General features: G+C 39.9%; 1 protein-coding gene and 1 pseudogene across 4 annotated transcripts in view; both read right to left on the reverse strand.

Moving 5' to 3' along the window:
• Window positions 1–16,082, reverse strand: part of Slc38a1 (solute carrier family 38 member 1) — a 72,052-nt gene that overhangs the window by 37,121 nt on the left and 18,849 nt on the right. For 2 of the 4 annotated variants that reach the window (XM_013159293.3, XM_013159292.3), the window contains 3 exons: window positions 15,650–15,703; window positions 14,902–15,016; window positions 12,056–12,274 (listed from right to left, as the gene is read on the reverse strand). In XM_013159293.3, coding sequence (XP_013014747.1) covers window positions 12,056–12,177 — 122 coding nt within the window. In that variant the 5' untranslated portion in view covers window positions 12,178–12,274; window positions 14,902–15,016; window positions 15,650–15,703. The remainder of the gene's footprint in view (window positions 1–12,055; window positions 12,275–14,901; window positions 15,017–15,649; window positions 15,704–16,082) is intronic. The other 2 variants (XR_010049222.1, XM_003476080.5) reach the window with 1 other exon arrangement.
• LOC134477194 (pyruvate dehydrogenase (acetyl-transferring) kinase isozyme 3, mitochondrial-like) lies at window positions 19–11,381 on the reverse strand (annotated as a pseudogene).

Below are 16,082 nucleotides of genomic sequence, written 5' to 3' on the forward strand. Positions count from 1 at the left end.
TGTAAAGACATGTACAACACAGTCTTATGATAATGATTTAAAGCTTAACATCCAGACTAAATGATTTACTATTTACCAAAACATATTACACATGAACTGGTTTGTGTAAAATGAATAGCCCCATTCAACACATTCCCCCATCGTTTGTGTGGAGGGGGCATTGTCAGTTGTATATATTCATGTTTTACCAAATAAACTGTAAGAGCTTCAACAGCAGGTAGTTTGCTTCATTCATTTTTATATCCCTCACTCTACCTAGTATAAAACCTTAACAATAATAGGTGCTCATCTTGAGATAAAATAAAAGACAACCATAAGTCAGAAAGTTATATATATTGTATATATACAGTGTAAGTTAACTTTAATGTAAATTTTCCTCTAAGTACAAAATTAGGTAATACCAGGACCATTATAAATGTATTTTAAAGCATACTACAGGCAAAGTTCATCCCGAGCCACATTGGGGCACAAAATTACTATGTAAGAATTCCCTCTTCCTTGCAAAATGAGGAAGAAAACAACAGTTTTGCCATAAAACATTCCTTCGGCCCTCACTATATGCAGGTTATGAGGACAGGTGATAAGGGAGACAAGGGCTCCTTAATAAGTGATGCCTGCATCAGGCTCTAGGAATTCAGATAGGAAATTATGGCAGAGAGAGTTTGGGCCTATTGTCTACCATTAGGACCAAAGCTAGAGCTATAAGAAAACATGGAATTCAGAATTTGAGTTCAAATCCTCACTAGGTCTGAGGACCTGGGCATGCTACCTTGGTTTCATCACCTATGAAATGGGAGGAACGCTGTTTTGTAGACTTATTGGGAAACTTAAACAAGAGCACATGGCTGGATGTGGTAGAGCGCATCTGTAATCCTAGCACTTGAAAGGCTGAGGCAGGAGGATTGCCTCAAATTTGAGGCCAGCTTGGGCTACAGAGTGAGTTAAAGGCCAGCTTGGAATGCATAACGAGGCCCTGTGTCTAAATAATAAATACAAGGAAGAGCACATGTAAAACATCAATCCAGCATCTAGCACACAGAGCAACAGCCACTGGTCGTTCCTGATCCCATGGGGAGAGGCGGCTGGGATGGCGAAGAGCCAGACAGGCTGAATGCCATAAACTGCATACAAATACATAGAAATAAGCATTTGAGATGCTCTAAGAACCATTAAATATACTCAGGGTTATAGCCAAAACTTTATGACTTTTATGGTTTAGCTGTAGGATGTCCCCCAAATTCTCAAGCACTCAGAAGCAGGGCTTGGCGGGGGGTGGGTCATAAAGGCACTGGACTTGTTACTGGGTACAAGTAACAAGGGGAACTCCACGGGGAGCTCGGCCACTGCGTGTGCTATTGGGAGATGGTGCCTGGATGACAGTGGTAGTCACTCGAGGCAGGCCTGAGCAGGGTGGGCCTCCCTCCTGGTTCCTCTCTTCTCTTTTGCCATCTTAGCTATTAAGCTTTCTTCACCATATCCTTCTACTCTGCTGTTTCTCCCTGCACCAGCTGACCATGGACTAAAACGTGAGCTCAAATAAATCTCTTCTGCTTTAAATTGTGAGGGCCAGGTATTGTGTGTCACTGGCAAGGTGGCGACTAACACAACGGTCAGGCTAAAGTCCACATGGAGGCAAGGCACCCCATGTATTGCTAAGATACATTAATAAGGTATTTGATCCTTCCAGGTCTGTAAATTCAGTGATTTGTTTATGGTTAGGCCTAATCACAGTGAATTTTTCATTAATAAATTTAAAACCATCTAAATTGGACTTTATTTAAAGTTTACTATTTATTTATCGGTACCAGGGATCGAACTCATGACCATGCGCTTGCGCCGCTGAGCTAAATCTCCAGCCCAAAGTTTACTATTTTAGTGGAAACTGTGGCTAGAATAACTACAGGTAGGGCTCTATGGAAAGGTCTGGTTTATATTGAGAAAATATGCACTCAGGTACTGGGTAGAGAGCTCAGAGGTGGGTGCTCTCTTGCTGACTTACAGAAGACAATCGATCTTGACAAAGAGAACCACAGTGATCAGTTCTCTACAAAATTCTGCTAGTTTTGATCTTGCCCTGGTTAGTCTTATAATGGTGCTGTGCAGACTGACTGAAAACTAGCAACCTCTCCACTGATCACTTGAAAGAGGGTTCAAATAAATGACAGTATTAGAACCTATTCCTTGCATGGGAGATAGTTGTAGATCTCCTTGAGAATATCTAGCATACGGATGAGAAATTGGCAAACCATTACCAATGTGGCCAAAGGGATTGTTCTTGCCGGCTCTAGGGTAGGTCTAAGAGCAGATGCGTAATTGTAGTTGAAAAGACAATCTATTTTTTGAAGTGGGACTCTACCACCAGGTCATTGTTGTAATGGACAAGTCTTCTTTACACAAGAAGCTTTAATAGCAAGATACCCCACTTTTCTATTTTCATACAGCTTCACTGATGCTCGCTGAGCTCTTGAACAACTCAAATAGCATGTGAAACAGATGTGAGGGTGCATAAACTACCTGAATAGGTCTTCCTAGTGCTTTTGCATGGAATTCTTCAACTGGTCTGGAGCTACCACGCAGTACTGCCCACACAGCACCTTTTATAGTATCAGGAGGAATCATACTGGCCATACATTTAGGATGAGCAGGATTAGTGTCACCACCAAAAGTATGCTGGTTAATAAACAAGCAGAAAGCGATGTGGCTGGTGTAAAACCTATCCGGAAAATACTGAATGTTACTGCTAATGAAGGAGCCAAATCCAAATTTCTTCTTGTATCACTTACTCCTTGTACCACTGTGGGAGCCACATTGTCAGGTCTATATCTGACTTTAATTAGAATTTATAAAAAGTTATCTAAGACCTGTGGATTTCCCAGGGCTCACTCTCATTTTCATCTTCAAAAGCTGAGGAAAACTGCCTATATCAGCTCGCACCACTGAAGGGCATGTAAGTAAGCTGTCCCACAGACTAACTTCTCTAGTGGTGTTACCGGAGCATGCAGGAAGTTCCTTCGGTAGAAACATGTGAGCTTCCTTGCATACATTATCTCTCCTGTGTGTCAACTAATTAAGAATTCCTTCAAGCTTGTTTCTTTAGGAAACATAACTCTGCCAACTGGGGGAAGTAACCACACTTGGGAGGCTGAGATTTCAGATGAGGGGCTCTGATCGAGATCCAGGGTTCATATTCCAGAGAAAACAGCTCAGTTGTACTCCCTGGCAGAGCCATCTACTGTGGCATATAAGAGTCCAGGAACTGTTTGATGAAAAGCTGTGAGGGCATGAAGTGCCCAGTAAGTGCTGGATTTGCTTTGGCACTGGCAGCTTAAGCAGTCATTGGAGCAATCACGCCCTGGCATTCTCCCCAGAGCATGGAGCATCACAGAGACCCCTGACAGCTGGGCTACCCAACAGGGTGCATTCACACCTTGGCCTTTCTCCCAGCCTCGAGACCACTGATATAGCCCTGTGATGTTGTGCAGCTTACACCAAGTTTTATATATATATAACTTACTCTGAGACCATTACTTGGTATAAGCTGCACAATTTTGACCTGTCAATCACTGTAGGGAACCAAACAGATGTGGAAGAAATGCAGGCACTCACTTTAGCTATACTGGCTACACCAGTATAGGAATGTTGGGCTATGCAAAATTAAGATGAGGTAAGGAATCCAGGGAAACTAATGTTAGCCACGAGAAACTTAAAGGCAGAAATTGGAGAAACAGTATTGCTTGTTCTTAGCAAGAAAGTAACATAATGAAAGCAGTATCTTTAGAGAGCAACTCTGGCAACTGAATCATGCTGCTGTTAATAATTGGTCTAGCTCTTCTTTTGCCCTTAACATTTTAAATCTTTCCACAGAGTTGAAGTTTAAGATCTGGCTGCAGAGAAGCATTGAAAGGCAGCCTTTTCTTCTATACTGGCATCCCAAGGAAACATGGGTGCCAGGCTTTCTTAAATAAAATGGACTCGTAGAGCTTACAGAGAATCAGGCTAACTTTAATAAGCAACTTAGATCTACCAAATCTTTTCCCACAGGTATCCCATTTGCTTTCTTAAGCTGAAAACTTGTTTTCCACAAAGAATTCCTCTTATTTTTACATTAAGGGAGAAGCATGAGCATTTTCTTAAATAAGCCAAACAGAACACTAACAAACCACTTGCGATAGTAAATTTCAAGCCCTGGCCTGGCAGTACTCACTAGAGCTGGTGGCAGGGGACTAGAGAACAGAGAAGAAAGGGATGCAGGTCCCGTGATGTGACGCGACGCGACGTGATGTTCAGCAGGGTCAAACAGTGAAATTAAAGGGAATGAAGAAGGAGGTCCCTGCTTAGCTGCCAGCCGTTTCCTGCAAACCTGTAGAATCAGCCTGGTAACACAGCTGTTCTATGCATAGCCATTAAAAAGTATATTAAAACACATTGTCAAGTGTTTCCCTGATTCTGTCTGCTTCCTGCAGCAAGACTTCACAGATTTGCCCATCAAAATCTCTGGTTCCTCACTGAGTCAGACTCAAGTACACACTCTTCTAGTTCTGCTGTTCCAGATGCTGCTTCATTTGGTTTTGCCTCTACGCCAGTGTTAGCTAACCCTACAATCTTAGCTCCCCCTGTAATCTGACAGGAGTGAATGGAGGGCTGAGATCAGAGGAGGGCATTCTCAGAACTCAGACTGAAAGACAGAACAAGACAGGAGGAGAAGCCCCTTTCCCCAAGAGGTCTGGGTCACCCCCTACCCATCCATCCTCTCCTGCCAGGTCAAAATTTGTTTTCTTTCTTCTTGTATTGGAGATCGAACCAGGGCCTCTGCATATCCTAAACTACATCTCCAAGTTGTGTTAATTTTTTTCTCATTTAATTTTGAGACAGAGTCTTGCTAAGTCACTAAGTTGCCCAGACTAGGCTCAAACTTGAGACCCTCCTGCCTTATCCTCCCAGAGTGCTGGGACTGCAGGAGTGTGCCATTATGCCAGGTCCCTTCTGACAATTCAAAACCCTCATCTACCAAAGCATCCTGGCTCTTCAGTCTGCATCAAGGTTTCTGACTCTGACCTACTTACCTGAGTCTTGTGAGTCCTGACTTACTCTGACTCCTACCTTCTGTGTAGCACACACAGTATCATCAAACGTCTTGCGCCCACAGTGGTTATGCAGTGAGGGCCCCTATTCTCTCAGCTCCTTCTTACTGGGTTTCTAGCCACACATTAGTAACACAGAAGAATCCTCCAAAACTGAATACAGTGACTGACAGGTCATAGATTGTGCAGCTTACAGAAAGTGAGGGTCTCAGAGCTAGCTACTATGTATCTATCTATACCTATACCTATATTTATATCTATATCTATGGTTTATTCAGTTGAAATAACACAACTTCTACTTAGGAATCAGAAAGTAGCTTAGGTTGCAGGGAAATTTAGCTAACTAAGAATGGAGTCCTTAAAGAAAGTACTTTTTTCTCTTTATGATGTTTCAACCTTTACATACCTCTAATTTTTAGATATTTGCTTTGAATTCTTATAAACTTTAAAAAATTGATTAAAATGGGGCTGGGGATTTAGCTCAGTGGCACAAGCACCTGCCTTGCAAGCAGGCAGTCATGGGTTTGATCCCTGGTACCAATGAAAAGGAAAAAGACAAAAAAAAAAAAAAAATTGATAAAAATAATCTTTTTTTTAATTGATTAGAATTATTACCTTTTAGATACATATAATGATCACATTCATCATAGGTAAATTTGTACATGTATATGCTATATCTTGATTCTTCTTTAAAACCAACCTTTCTGTAATGGAAATTTACATTTAAAATAACTAGGTCAAGGAGATTATCACAAGATTCTGTTACCTCACCATTTTAAAAGTGCAACTGTCTATTAAAAAGCATTGACCTCTGGTAATAAAATTTTCTTTTTTATTGATTTAAATGTGGCACTGGAGAAGGTATCTTTGACAATGGGCATCGGGATGATGAAAGTATTGTTAAAAAACAGTTTTCAATGGGTCAGTCTGTACTCATAAAGCAGAATCTGATCAACTCTTAGCAGGCAACTGCTCTGTGAAAAAAATACCACCAAGTCCTACAATCAGTGATTTGGTGATCCCAAATAGATCAAATCTTAAAAGTATACAGATTTTATATTACAATGTGAAGGAAGAAAGCAACATGAAGCTGTAATTTCAAACTAAAAATAAATCAAAAAGGACCTTATTAAGGATGACTTGTACAATAGAAAGATAATCTTCCTATTTTAATCTCTATCAATCAGGTTTTTACTAGATTATACTGTTTTATTTGAGGGATTCATAACACACAGGAGATGAGAAAGAGATGAGTGGTTGAACTTAAATGACCTTTCCCAGCAGTCTTTTCTCTGAAATGTTAACATTATATAAAAAAAAAAAAAAAAAAAGGAAAAAATGGGAGGAAGCAAGCAAGTAAAGAAGGATCAGAAAACACATGAAGAGAAAAAAAAAAAACCTAAAGGAACAGCAGGCACTAAAGAGAAGATTGAGATGAAAGTAAAGCTTTGTTTGGTTGAACACAGGAAGAAAACGACTAATTTTAACAAGAGTCATAGAAGGAAGAAAGAAAATTCCTGACACAAAAATTGAACATCAAGAAATTATAGAATCTTCTTCCCAAAAGTACAGAAGAAATACTGGAAGGTAAAAAAGGTTAACTTTTTTTTGAGCTAAGATCTCACTCTGTAATTCAGGCTGTCCTTGAACTCAGTATGTAGTGCAAGTTGGCCTTGAACTCATGGGGTTCCTCCAGCCTCAGGTTCCTGAGTGTTGGTATTGATTATAGGCGTGTGCCACCATGCCTGGCAAGAAGAGATAACTTCTGAAGGGTCTTCTTAAGTGATAAAAGCCAGACATAATGTCCTATAATTTCAGCACCCCAGGAAGCTAAGGCAGAAAGATTACAAATTCTCGTCCAATCGGGGTAACTTAATGACTTAGCAATATCCTGTCTCAAAATATAATACAATGCAATACAATACAATACATTTTAAAAGGACTATGGATGTAGCTCAGTGTGGATTCAATGCCTAGCATCGCAGTCAATCAAATTAAAAATAAAACTTAGGGGCTGGGGATTTAGCTCAGCGGCATAAGCACCTGCCTTGCAAGCAGGCGGTTGTGAGTTCGATCCCCGGTACCGATAAAAAAGAAAAAGAAAAAGAAAATAAAAATAAAACTTATAGTACATGAACCCTGAACAGCACACACACACACACAATTGAATCGGGGGTATAATGACAAGAGCTGCCCTAATGTCTTTTAAGAACAAATCTTAATACATGAATAGGGTTGAGAACAACAGCAGATAAATACAAGAATATGTGAAGATTTTTCTGGATACACTTATGACAATCTACAAATATCTCACCACATTGAAGACTATAATAACCAGTAGTCATGCAAAACCTAAAGTAATATCAGTGCTCCTTGGAGTGGAAAAGAAAAGAATACTGCCAGAAAAAGAGGGCTGGAGTTTTATTAATACTTTTCCCATACTGAGAGGCTTACTATTGCCAGATACAGTGCCAAGTATTTTGAATGGATTTTTTCATCAATTTTCATAACAACTATTATGTGGTTGGTACTATTTTACAGAAATTAAATAACTTGACCAAAGTTACATTGCTAATTACTAAACGGTCGTGCCAGGATTTGAACCAAAGTGGCTGACTGTAGAACCAGAGCTATTAATCTATAAACAGCACTGTGTCACACATTCTCCAACAATCCTATGACCCCTGACTTACAGGGATGGGGCTGAGGTTCAGAGAGCAGCATCACACAGGTCTAGGAAGGAACCAGGATTCAACACAAGTGCAATCCAAAGCCATAGAGCCCACCTTCTACCCATTCAACAAGTAATTTAGAACGTTCACCCTGCATGAGGCCTAGGACAAGGGAGACAAAGATGTTAAAACCATCCCTTTTCTTAGGAGGCTCTCGCAAGAGGAAGAGTCTAGAGTCAGCTACTCCAAGTATGATCCAGACCAGCAGGCAGACACCACAAGCAAGGCGGCTAAAGCCATAATATTAGACCCCAAACCAGACCTACCGAACTAAAATCTGCATTCAACAAGGGTGTTGAATGTTGCACATGTGTATTTAAATGCCTGTGACATACAGTATGCAGAAGCCAAGAGAGATGGCCAGAAGGGAGTTAAAACAGGATTAGCAAATGGTCACAACCCAGACTACAGGTAGAAAGGGGAGTAGAAAGCTCATAGTTCATTCAGTGTTAATTCCAGATATATATTTCTATTTGTAGAACCCCAAAATCAGGTCATGAAATAAAACAATTGAACTGAAGTATCAGTTTTGTGTTTTGGTGGTACTGGGAATGGAACCCGGAGCCTTCACACTGAGGTACATCCCCAGTCTTTTTGATCTTTGATTTAGAGACATGGTCTTGCTAAATTGCTTAGGCTGGGTTTGAACTTGTGATCCTCTTGTCTCTGCCTCCCAGAGCAATGACCTGCACTGGCACTCCCAGTCTACTGACAGGTATCTTAATGGCCAAATGGCTCTACCCTGTTTTTAACTAAACTGAAAAAATGATTTTCTTTGTATCCTGGTGGGGAATTTCCATGCCATTATCAAGGAGATGCCAGGTGACAGGAGATCAACATTGTTTTCAACACTTTTTCTAGCCTCCTCAGAAGAAGTGCTGTTACTTTTACAGTTTACTGTTTGGGGAAGGGTGGCTCTTTATGGAGTCATACAGCTGAGCCTGCCTTCCTCCCACAAATGAGAGAAAGTGGCAGGGAGAGTGGGGGGTGCAGGACTCCCACTTCTGCATGACCATGGGCTGCTGGAACAGGGTGACGCAGGGAGCTAGGCCATCCAATAAGGGCCTTCCATCAAATTGGCAAGGATCTTTCCTGATATTTGCTAACCTTTATTAGTTTCATGCTGTCCTATATGATTTTTTTTATTGCATTGTCCCAGAGCTAGAAATGAAGCCATATTTGTGAGCTACGGTCAGCAAAGGAGAGGCAATAAAATAAGGAAACACATTACAATACATTGCATTTGAAAGAGTGGGGCCAAATTCTGCAACACGAGTGGCCAGCACCCCACAGTTCCCCTCTATCCCAGCTCACTGCCCTTGTCATAGTCACTGGGGAAGTGAGCTCATCTGGGCAGCAGGCCCAAGTCTGGGTGAGGATGAGTGTTTGTCTACCTCCTGCAAGTGGTAATCACCTCGAAAATATTGCATCAGTCTTGACAAGTGAAACTTTGAAAAAGCAAGTTCAAATTCTGTTATAAATGACTCATTTTAGGGCGCTCAAGGCTGTGCTGCTTTGAGACTGAAATTTTTTTATAAAACCAAAATGTCCTACTTGCCACTCTCAGTGAGCAAGGACTAGGGTACATGGCAGGGACACAGAGCACGGGGGCAGGGAACTAAGTGAAGCCCTACTTTTAACCATTACAGGCACCACAGGCAGACGCACAAGGATTTAGACAGACCTGTCTGTGCCCACAGGCAACTGTTTTTTCTTTCTTTTTTACCCTAAGCTTCCTTAATTGTAAATTAAATTTTTAAATTTTCTGTCATTTCTAGAACACCTACTCTCCATGATGATTATAAGGGTATGTAGTAGCCATGGAGAACACATGACATTCAAGAAACGGTTATTTTTCATCATTTACTCAAAAAATGGTGAAAGATGTAAACTTGAGCCAAATAAGAGGAAACATCACTTAATACAATGAACAGTACTTGCATGATAATGAGGAAATTGAGTTGGGGACCTCCCCTTCACTCCAGGCAGGAAAAATGAAACTTTCAAGTGCATGCCAATACTGACAGCTAAGTCCTTTGCTGGGCTCTCAATGACACATTATACCACAATGCAGAGCAACTATCAGAAACGATTTATACAAAGATGGCTGATTCATTGACAAATGTCCTTATCTTCCCCTGCCCCAGTTTCCTGCTGACCCTCTCAAATCATAGCAATGGTAGTGTTTTATTAGTATATGCTTGTGATATGTAGAGATTATGTTCAAGTTGGAGGTTGATACATAATATGTATCACATCTTAATCATTTTGACCCCACCCCAGGCTCTTTCCTCTTCCTCCTTCCCCTGATAATCTTCTCATTTTCATAGTCTACCTCTCCATTTCTTCCTGTGGCTGTTTTACTTTGTTTTTTTAATTATTTATAGTTTGAGTCTCTTGGTTAAAAAAATGACATATTTCATGACTGACATTTCACTCAGTATTATGTTCTCACAATTCATTTTTTTCCTACAAATGACTCAAATTTATCTTTCTTTATGACGGAATAGTATTCTACTGTGTAAAAACACTATATTTTCTTTATCCATACATCTGTTGACAGACAGATAGGTCCTCCCATGATTTAGCTAATGTGAGTTGTGCATCACTGTGTTATAATAACTAGCTCTTTTGTGAAGATACCCAGGACAGGTATAGCTGGGTCAAAAGAACTTTCTATTTTTCTATTTTTGAGGACTCTCTACACTGATTTCCACAGTAGTGGTATCAGTTTACTACACCAACAGGGTAGCGAGGCTATTTTCCCCCACCACCTCACCAGCATTTGTTATTTCTTGGAGTTTTTCTGCTATTCACTGAGGTAAGATGGAATCTCAGAACTGTTCTGATTTGCATTTCTCTAAATGGCCAAAGATGCTGAACATTTCTTTCATTTCTTCTGAGAAGTATCTCATCATTTCAATGTGTCATTTTTTTAATCAGGTCCTTTAGGGGGGAAATTTTTTTTTTTTTTTAGTTCTTTATTCTAGATATTAGTCCACAGAACAGTAGTTGGCAAAAAAAAAATTCTTCCCATTCTGTAGGTTGTCTCTTCTCTCTGTTGTTCCCTCTGCTGTAATGGCATTGCTGGTGTTTACAAAATGGTCCTGGCGAACCCATTGTCTTCTCTCAGACTAGAAAACTTCCTGCTGAAGAGCCACATAAGCCAGCTAAAAACTACTGAGTCAGAGAATGCCCCAAATAACTGAAAGAAATGCATTTGGTTCTGGTCTTACAGTTTTAGAAACACAGACCCAAGAGTTGAGAGGACTCGTCCAAGGCCACACCTAATGGCAAGAGCTTCCAAGCCAGCCCCACTTCTTTCTTTCCTCCCTCTCTCTCTTCTTCTTCATCCTTTGCTTTTCTTTTTTTTCTGAGACAGGCTATCACTATGTAGCCCACTATGTAGCTGGCCTGGAACTCATTTGTAGTGATCCTCCTGCCTTAGTCTCCCAAGGGCTATGCATGTAGCACTACACCCAACTGAGCCTTCTTTCTGCCCTACTTCTTCTCCTTTCCTTTCTTTTTCAAATGCTACTTTTCTATTATAGGTCTCTCGCAGAGCCATCTGAACCCAACTATCGCTATTATTTGAAATCCACACTACAGGGTTGGGGATATAGCTTAGTGGCACAGTGCCTGCCTGTTGTGAGTTTGATCCCCCAACCAAAAAATCCCCCCAAAACAAAAACAAACAACGGGTTGGAGACTTAGCTCAGTGGCTCAAGCACTTGCCTGGTAAGCTTGATGTCATGAGTTTGATTCGCAGTACAAAAACAAACAAAAAATCCACACTACAAATGGGTGTTCACAATGACAAGGTACTCGTTTGTAGTTTTAATACTGGATTATTGGCAAATACAACTTTGACCGTGTCAATTAAAATGTGTACCTATGATTATAGTATACAATCAAATATGAGATGTGGTAAAATTTGAACAGTTTGTCTTAATTCACAAGCACTGAGCTTTTGAAAAGTTACGCTGGTTGGGGTCCAATGTATTTATACACTTTCATTAGACTCAATTGAAAGATTTGAAAGATGAATAAATTACTTTCCTATTTGCTTCATCTGCTAAGGCAGACTATGCCCAACAGATGTCACATAAGAAATTCAAATTGTATCTTCAAGTGGAGCATAACTTTAGTAATGAATAATTCAAGAGAATAATGGAAAACCAGAATAAATTTTTAGAGCTATTTCTTTCATTGGATAAAGCATGTTAGTAGAAAAATACTCACCTATTTATTTGACCATTTTCTACCTCAGTGAAATCATTGGAATCATTGCTGATGTTATCATCTTCAGGCACTGTCATGTTTTGCAATTCTGTTAATTCGAGCCCACTTTTGAAATGCATCATATTTAGAAAGTATGCGTAGTCTAAAAATTAGTCCAAATTTCTCTTGTTCTGAATGTATTTAGAAGCAGATAACAGAAGATATATATACTTGATACCCCTAAAACACAACAAGAAATAATTCAACATATAATAAATACCACTGATTAAAATGAACTATTACAAGTAAACAACTTGCTGATAATACAACTTTCACATTTTACCACTAGCCACACTAAAGCAATTTTTGTACATCAAATTATAAAATTTTATTTCTATATTTTATTGTGCCTTTCAAATTTTTCCCTCCATTTTTACTGTGAAGTGAGTCATATCCCATAATCTTATGCTTACAGTTACAGGAACACTATTAGCAGCAGGCAGTATAGGCACTCTTATGAAACACTGTGCTCCACGGATTCGGTGCTTTTAGTGTGTCAGGTCACAGGGCACATGTCCAGCTGGGTACAGACCACAGAGACTCAGAAGCACCTCTGATGGAGCAATCTCATTTTAGGAAAATCACAAATCCTGCATAAATGGCATCAACATGGGATCAACTACCCAACCTGGTGGTCAACTGGGCAGTGGACAAATTTTGCTTTGAAACTGAGCAGACAGTTTATCCATCAACTGCAAGAGATTAAAGCAATCTCTTCAATGAAATCACCCTACGTCAGAGAATTAAAAACTCATACTCAGGGGATTTTGGTTAATCTACCTGCAACCGTACTTCCTCATCAGAATTGAAAGACTATCAGAGTTCACATGTTCTCCCACATGGGTAACTGTGCTTTACATTTCTAGGGCTCACCAATTGAATATAAGGAAGAGAAAGAGTTTTGGGAAAACAGTATCACAAGTTAGAAGGTGCCCAGAGAGGCAAAGGCAACTTGAAAGCAAGGCTGATACATGCACAGACGCCTCCTCACCAGGCACTCTCAGTGAGGCAGCGGAGACCTGAGAACACGCTATTTCATCAGACTTTGAATTCTTCAAGATGATTGATTTTGACTTAGTTAAGTGATAGAACTGCATTGCCACTATCCAGGCAGTCTAGTATATCCCGAGACGCATTTCAGTCAGTGATAATAAAAGTGCCCCACAAGGATATTTTTCAGAGAGTGTCTTTTCTTCCCCATTCAGAGTACATCATATTCTTCTTTCACACAATCTCCCTTCTAGCATGAAACTTGCCTTGGCATCAGGATCCTTTAAAACTTCCACAACATAAATACTACCTAATACCTTGGGTTCCAGGAACCTCTTCCTTTCTGCAGCGGGGCATCTTCCAGAAGTCAGAAAGTCAGGACAAGGATATCTGAGCCCCATTCTTCCTAGGCTGAAGCTGGGTGATCCAGCGACTATAGTGGTATGAGAGTGGCTCAGCTCCAACTGCTTGGGCCTTGACACATGAGGAAGGGTTCCCAGTCTATTTTTACTGTCCGAAGGCTGAAAGGCTTTCAACTTTGGATGCATTCCACATTCTGGCCCCTTTGATGACAGCTATCCTAATGGGCAATCATGGGTGATTTCTAGGAGTCTTGCCACACCAATGCCCCCCTACAGGACAGCTCTGAGCGTACAGAAATGATGTTACAGGCCAGGTGGGAGTGCATTCAGGGACGGACTTCCCAATCTGGGTTAAGGAATCTTTTTCTCTCTATGGAAAGAGATACAACACCAGACACGAAGTTCTCGAGAAAAGGAGTGTAACAGTTCCTGAAGGGGCTGGGGATTTAGCTCAGTGGTGTAAGTACCTGCCTGGCAAGCGTAAGGTCATGAGTTCAATCAAAATAATAGTTTTGGAATCAGTAGATTTTAAACTTAAATTTTCATATAATTTGTATGTGTGTGTAAAAATAACATATATATCACTAATCGGTTAAAAGAATGGGCCAAAGACAAAGGTTTACAGAGGTCTCGGCCACTAAAATAAAGTTATTAGTAGGCAGATGGTAGTCTAAGTTTATCATACAGAATGTATTTTTCTGTTATAAAATAACTTATTTGAAATCTAGCTTGTTTTCAAAAATGAAAACTGGAAGATGAAAGGGAAAATTAACAAGGTTTAGTGATGCCTATCACCAAGGCTAAGGCTGCACTTAAAAATACTATTTGTTCAATTTATTATATATCTGTTGAGTGCTATGGGGTTCAGAAAGTTTCAAAAAAAAATTCAGGCTAGGTGTGAGCTCAAGCCTGCAATCCTCACACTCTTTGCTGGCACACCTTACTCAGAGGCAAGAGGATCTCTGTGAGTTCAAGGCTAGTCTGAACTACCTAACAAGAACTTGTCTGAAAAAAAAAAAAGGTAATAAAAGTCAAAGACAGCTTCATAAAAAACTTACTTTGAACTGAACCTTGAAATATTTTTTTCTTTGTTCTAAGAATAAACGCAGGCTCACTGTAAAATCTTTAAAACAAACATTGTAAAAGAAAAGCCACCACCCACCTTGGGTCGATGTTAGATATTAATGGATTTCCCCACTCCTCTTTTTCTTCCCTTTTTGTCCCTTTCCTTTCTTTTTCATTTCCTCTATCTCTACCCATCTCTCTCTTTTTCTAATTTAACTTTGGGAATTTAAGATTGTTTTTAACTTACTTTTCTTTCATGGAGTGTTATTTTGTATGCACCTAGAAGAACAGTTTTTATAAAAATACATTCATTTCCTCTAAATAAGTAATACAGGTTTCTGTAGAAAATACAATTTTGCAAATGGAGTATAACAAAGAAAACAACATTACCTGTTATCTCAGAAAGCAAAGACGACCGCAGTGTAGGTAATGCTGCTCTGCCTTCCAGAATTTTTTTACATATATAGATATGCCGCTTGGTACACAGCACACACTCAACAAATATCTGTGAAATGAAACAATATGAGTAAAAAATACATATTCATTAAAGAGATGAAAATCATATCATTGAGTTTTAAATAAATGCATTTTTTCACCTAAGACAGCATTTTCTGTCCTGAGGGCTCATGGGGTCCGTGCTTGGTTATGTCTTCAACACCAAAAACGGACACTCAGCCTGTATATTGCCTACACTCAGAATGCTGGGTAGGGAGGACACAGACAGGGGAAATGGAACCTGCATTGAAACTTCTGAGTATGAGGAACACATGGTTAACCCACAGAGGCAGGAAGTACATGGTGAGTTTAAGAAACAAAGAGTTACAGTTTCATTGAAAGATGTGACATGATCATCAGGCTATACAATTAATTAAGACACAGACTGGAGTCACTATCTAAAGATCTTTATGTTAACCATAATTACCACCTCTCAACATTTATGATAGCTTACAAATTACAGTTTGCTCGGCGTAGAGCACTTCTGATCCTGACCACAATTTTGTGAGGTACTTGAGCATTATTATCTTGTCACAGGTAAGGGTATACTTTACAATAGTTCCCATGTAAAATATATAACCTTATTCTTTGTGTGAAGTTATGTATCAAAGATCAAAGAAGGGAATATATAAACTTGTCTGACCTTAGATCACTGAGACTCTCTTCGAGCAGGCAAGGTCATCCCACATAAAGTGTCCTGTGGCATAAAACATTTTATACAGTAGATATCAAACTACATGATTGATTGAGTCCAGAAAGCGTCCACACAAACAAGTAAATATCTGCGTTTCACACACACGTACGTGTGTGAAGGAAGGAAAGTAAAGGAAATAGAAAGAAAAATAAATAGGTCCTGAAGAAATCAGATACAGTTTTCTCATAGGACTTGAACTGTTCTAAAGATAGGTAAGCTTGGCCAGGTGCTGTGCTACACATTTGCAATCCCAGCTACTCAGGAGGTGGGGGCAGGAAGATCCCAAGTTCGAGGCCAGTCTAGCCAACTTAGATATCACTCAGTGGTACAGCACTGAAACACTTGCCTAGCATTTTCAAGCCCTGGGTTCAACCCCCTGAAC

Source organism: Cavia porcellus, unplaced genomic scaffold (assembly GCF_034190915.1).
Source record: "Cavia porcellus strain 051 isolate PalLab524CR breed Dunkin Hartley unplaced genomic scaffold, mCavPor4.1 scaffold_8, whole genome shotgun sequence".
NCBI classification, from domain to species: Eukaryota; Metazoa; Chordata; class Mammalia; order Rodentia; family Caviidae; genus Cavia; species Cavia porcellus.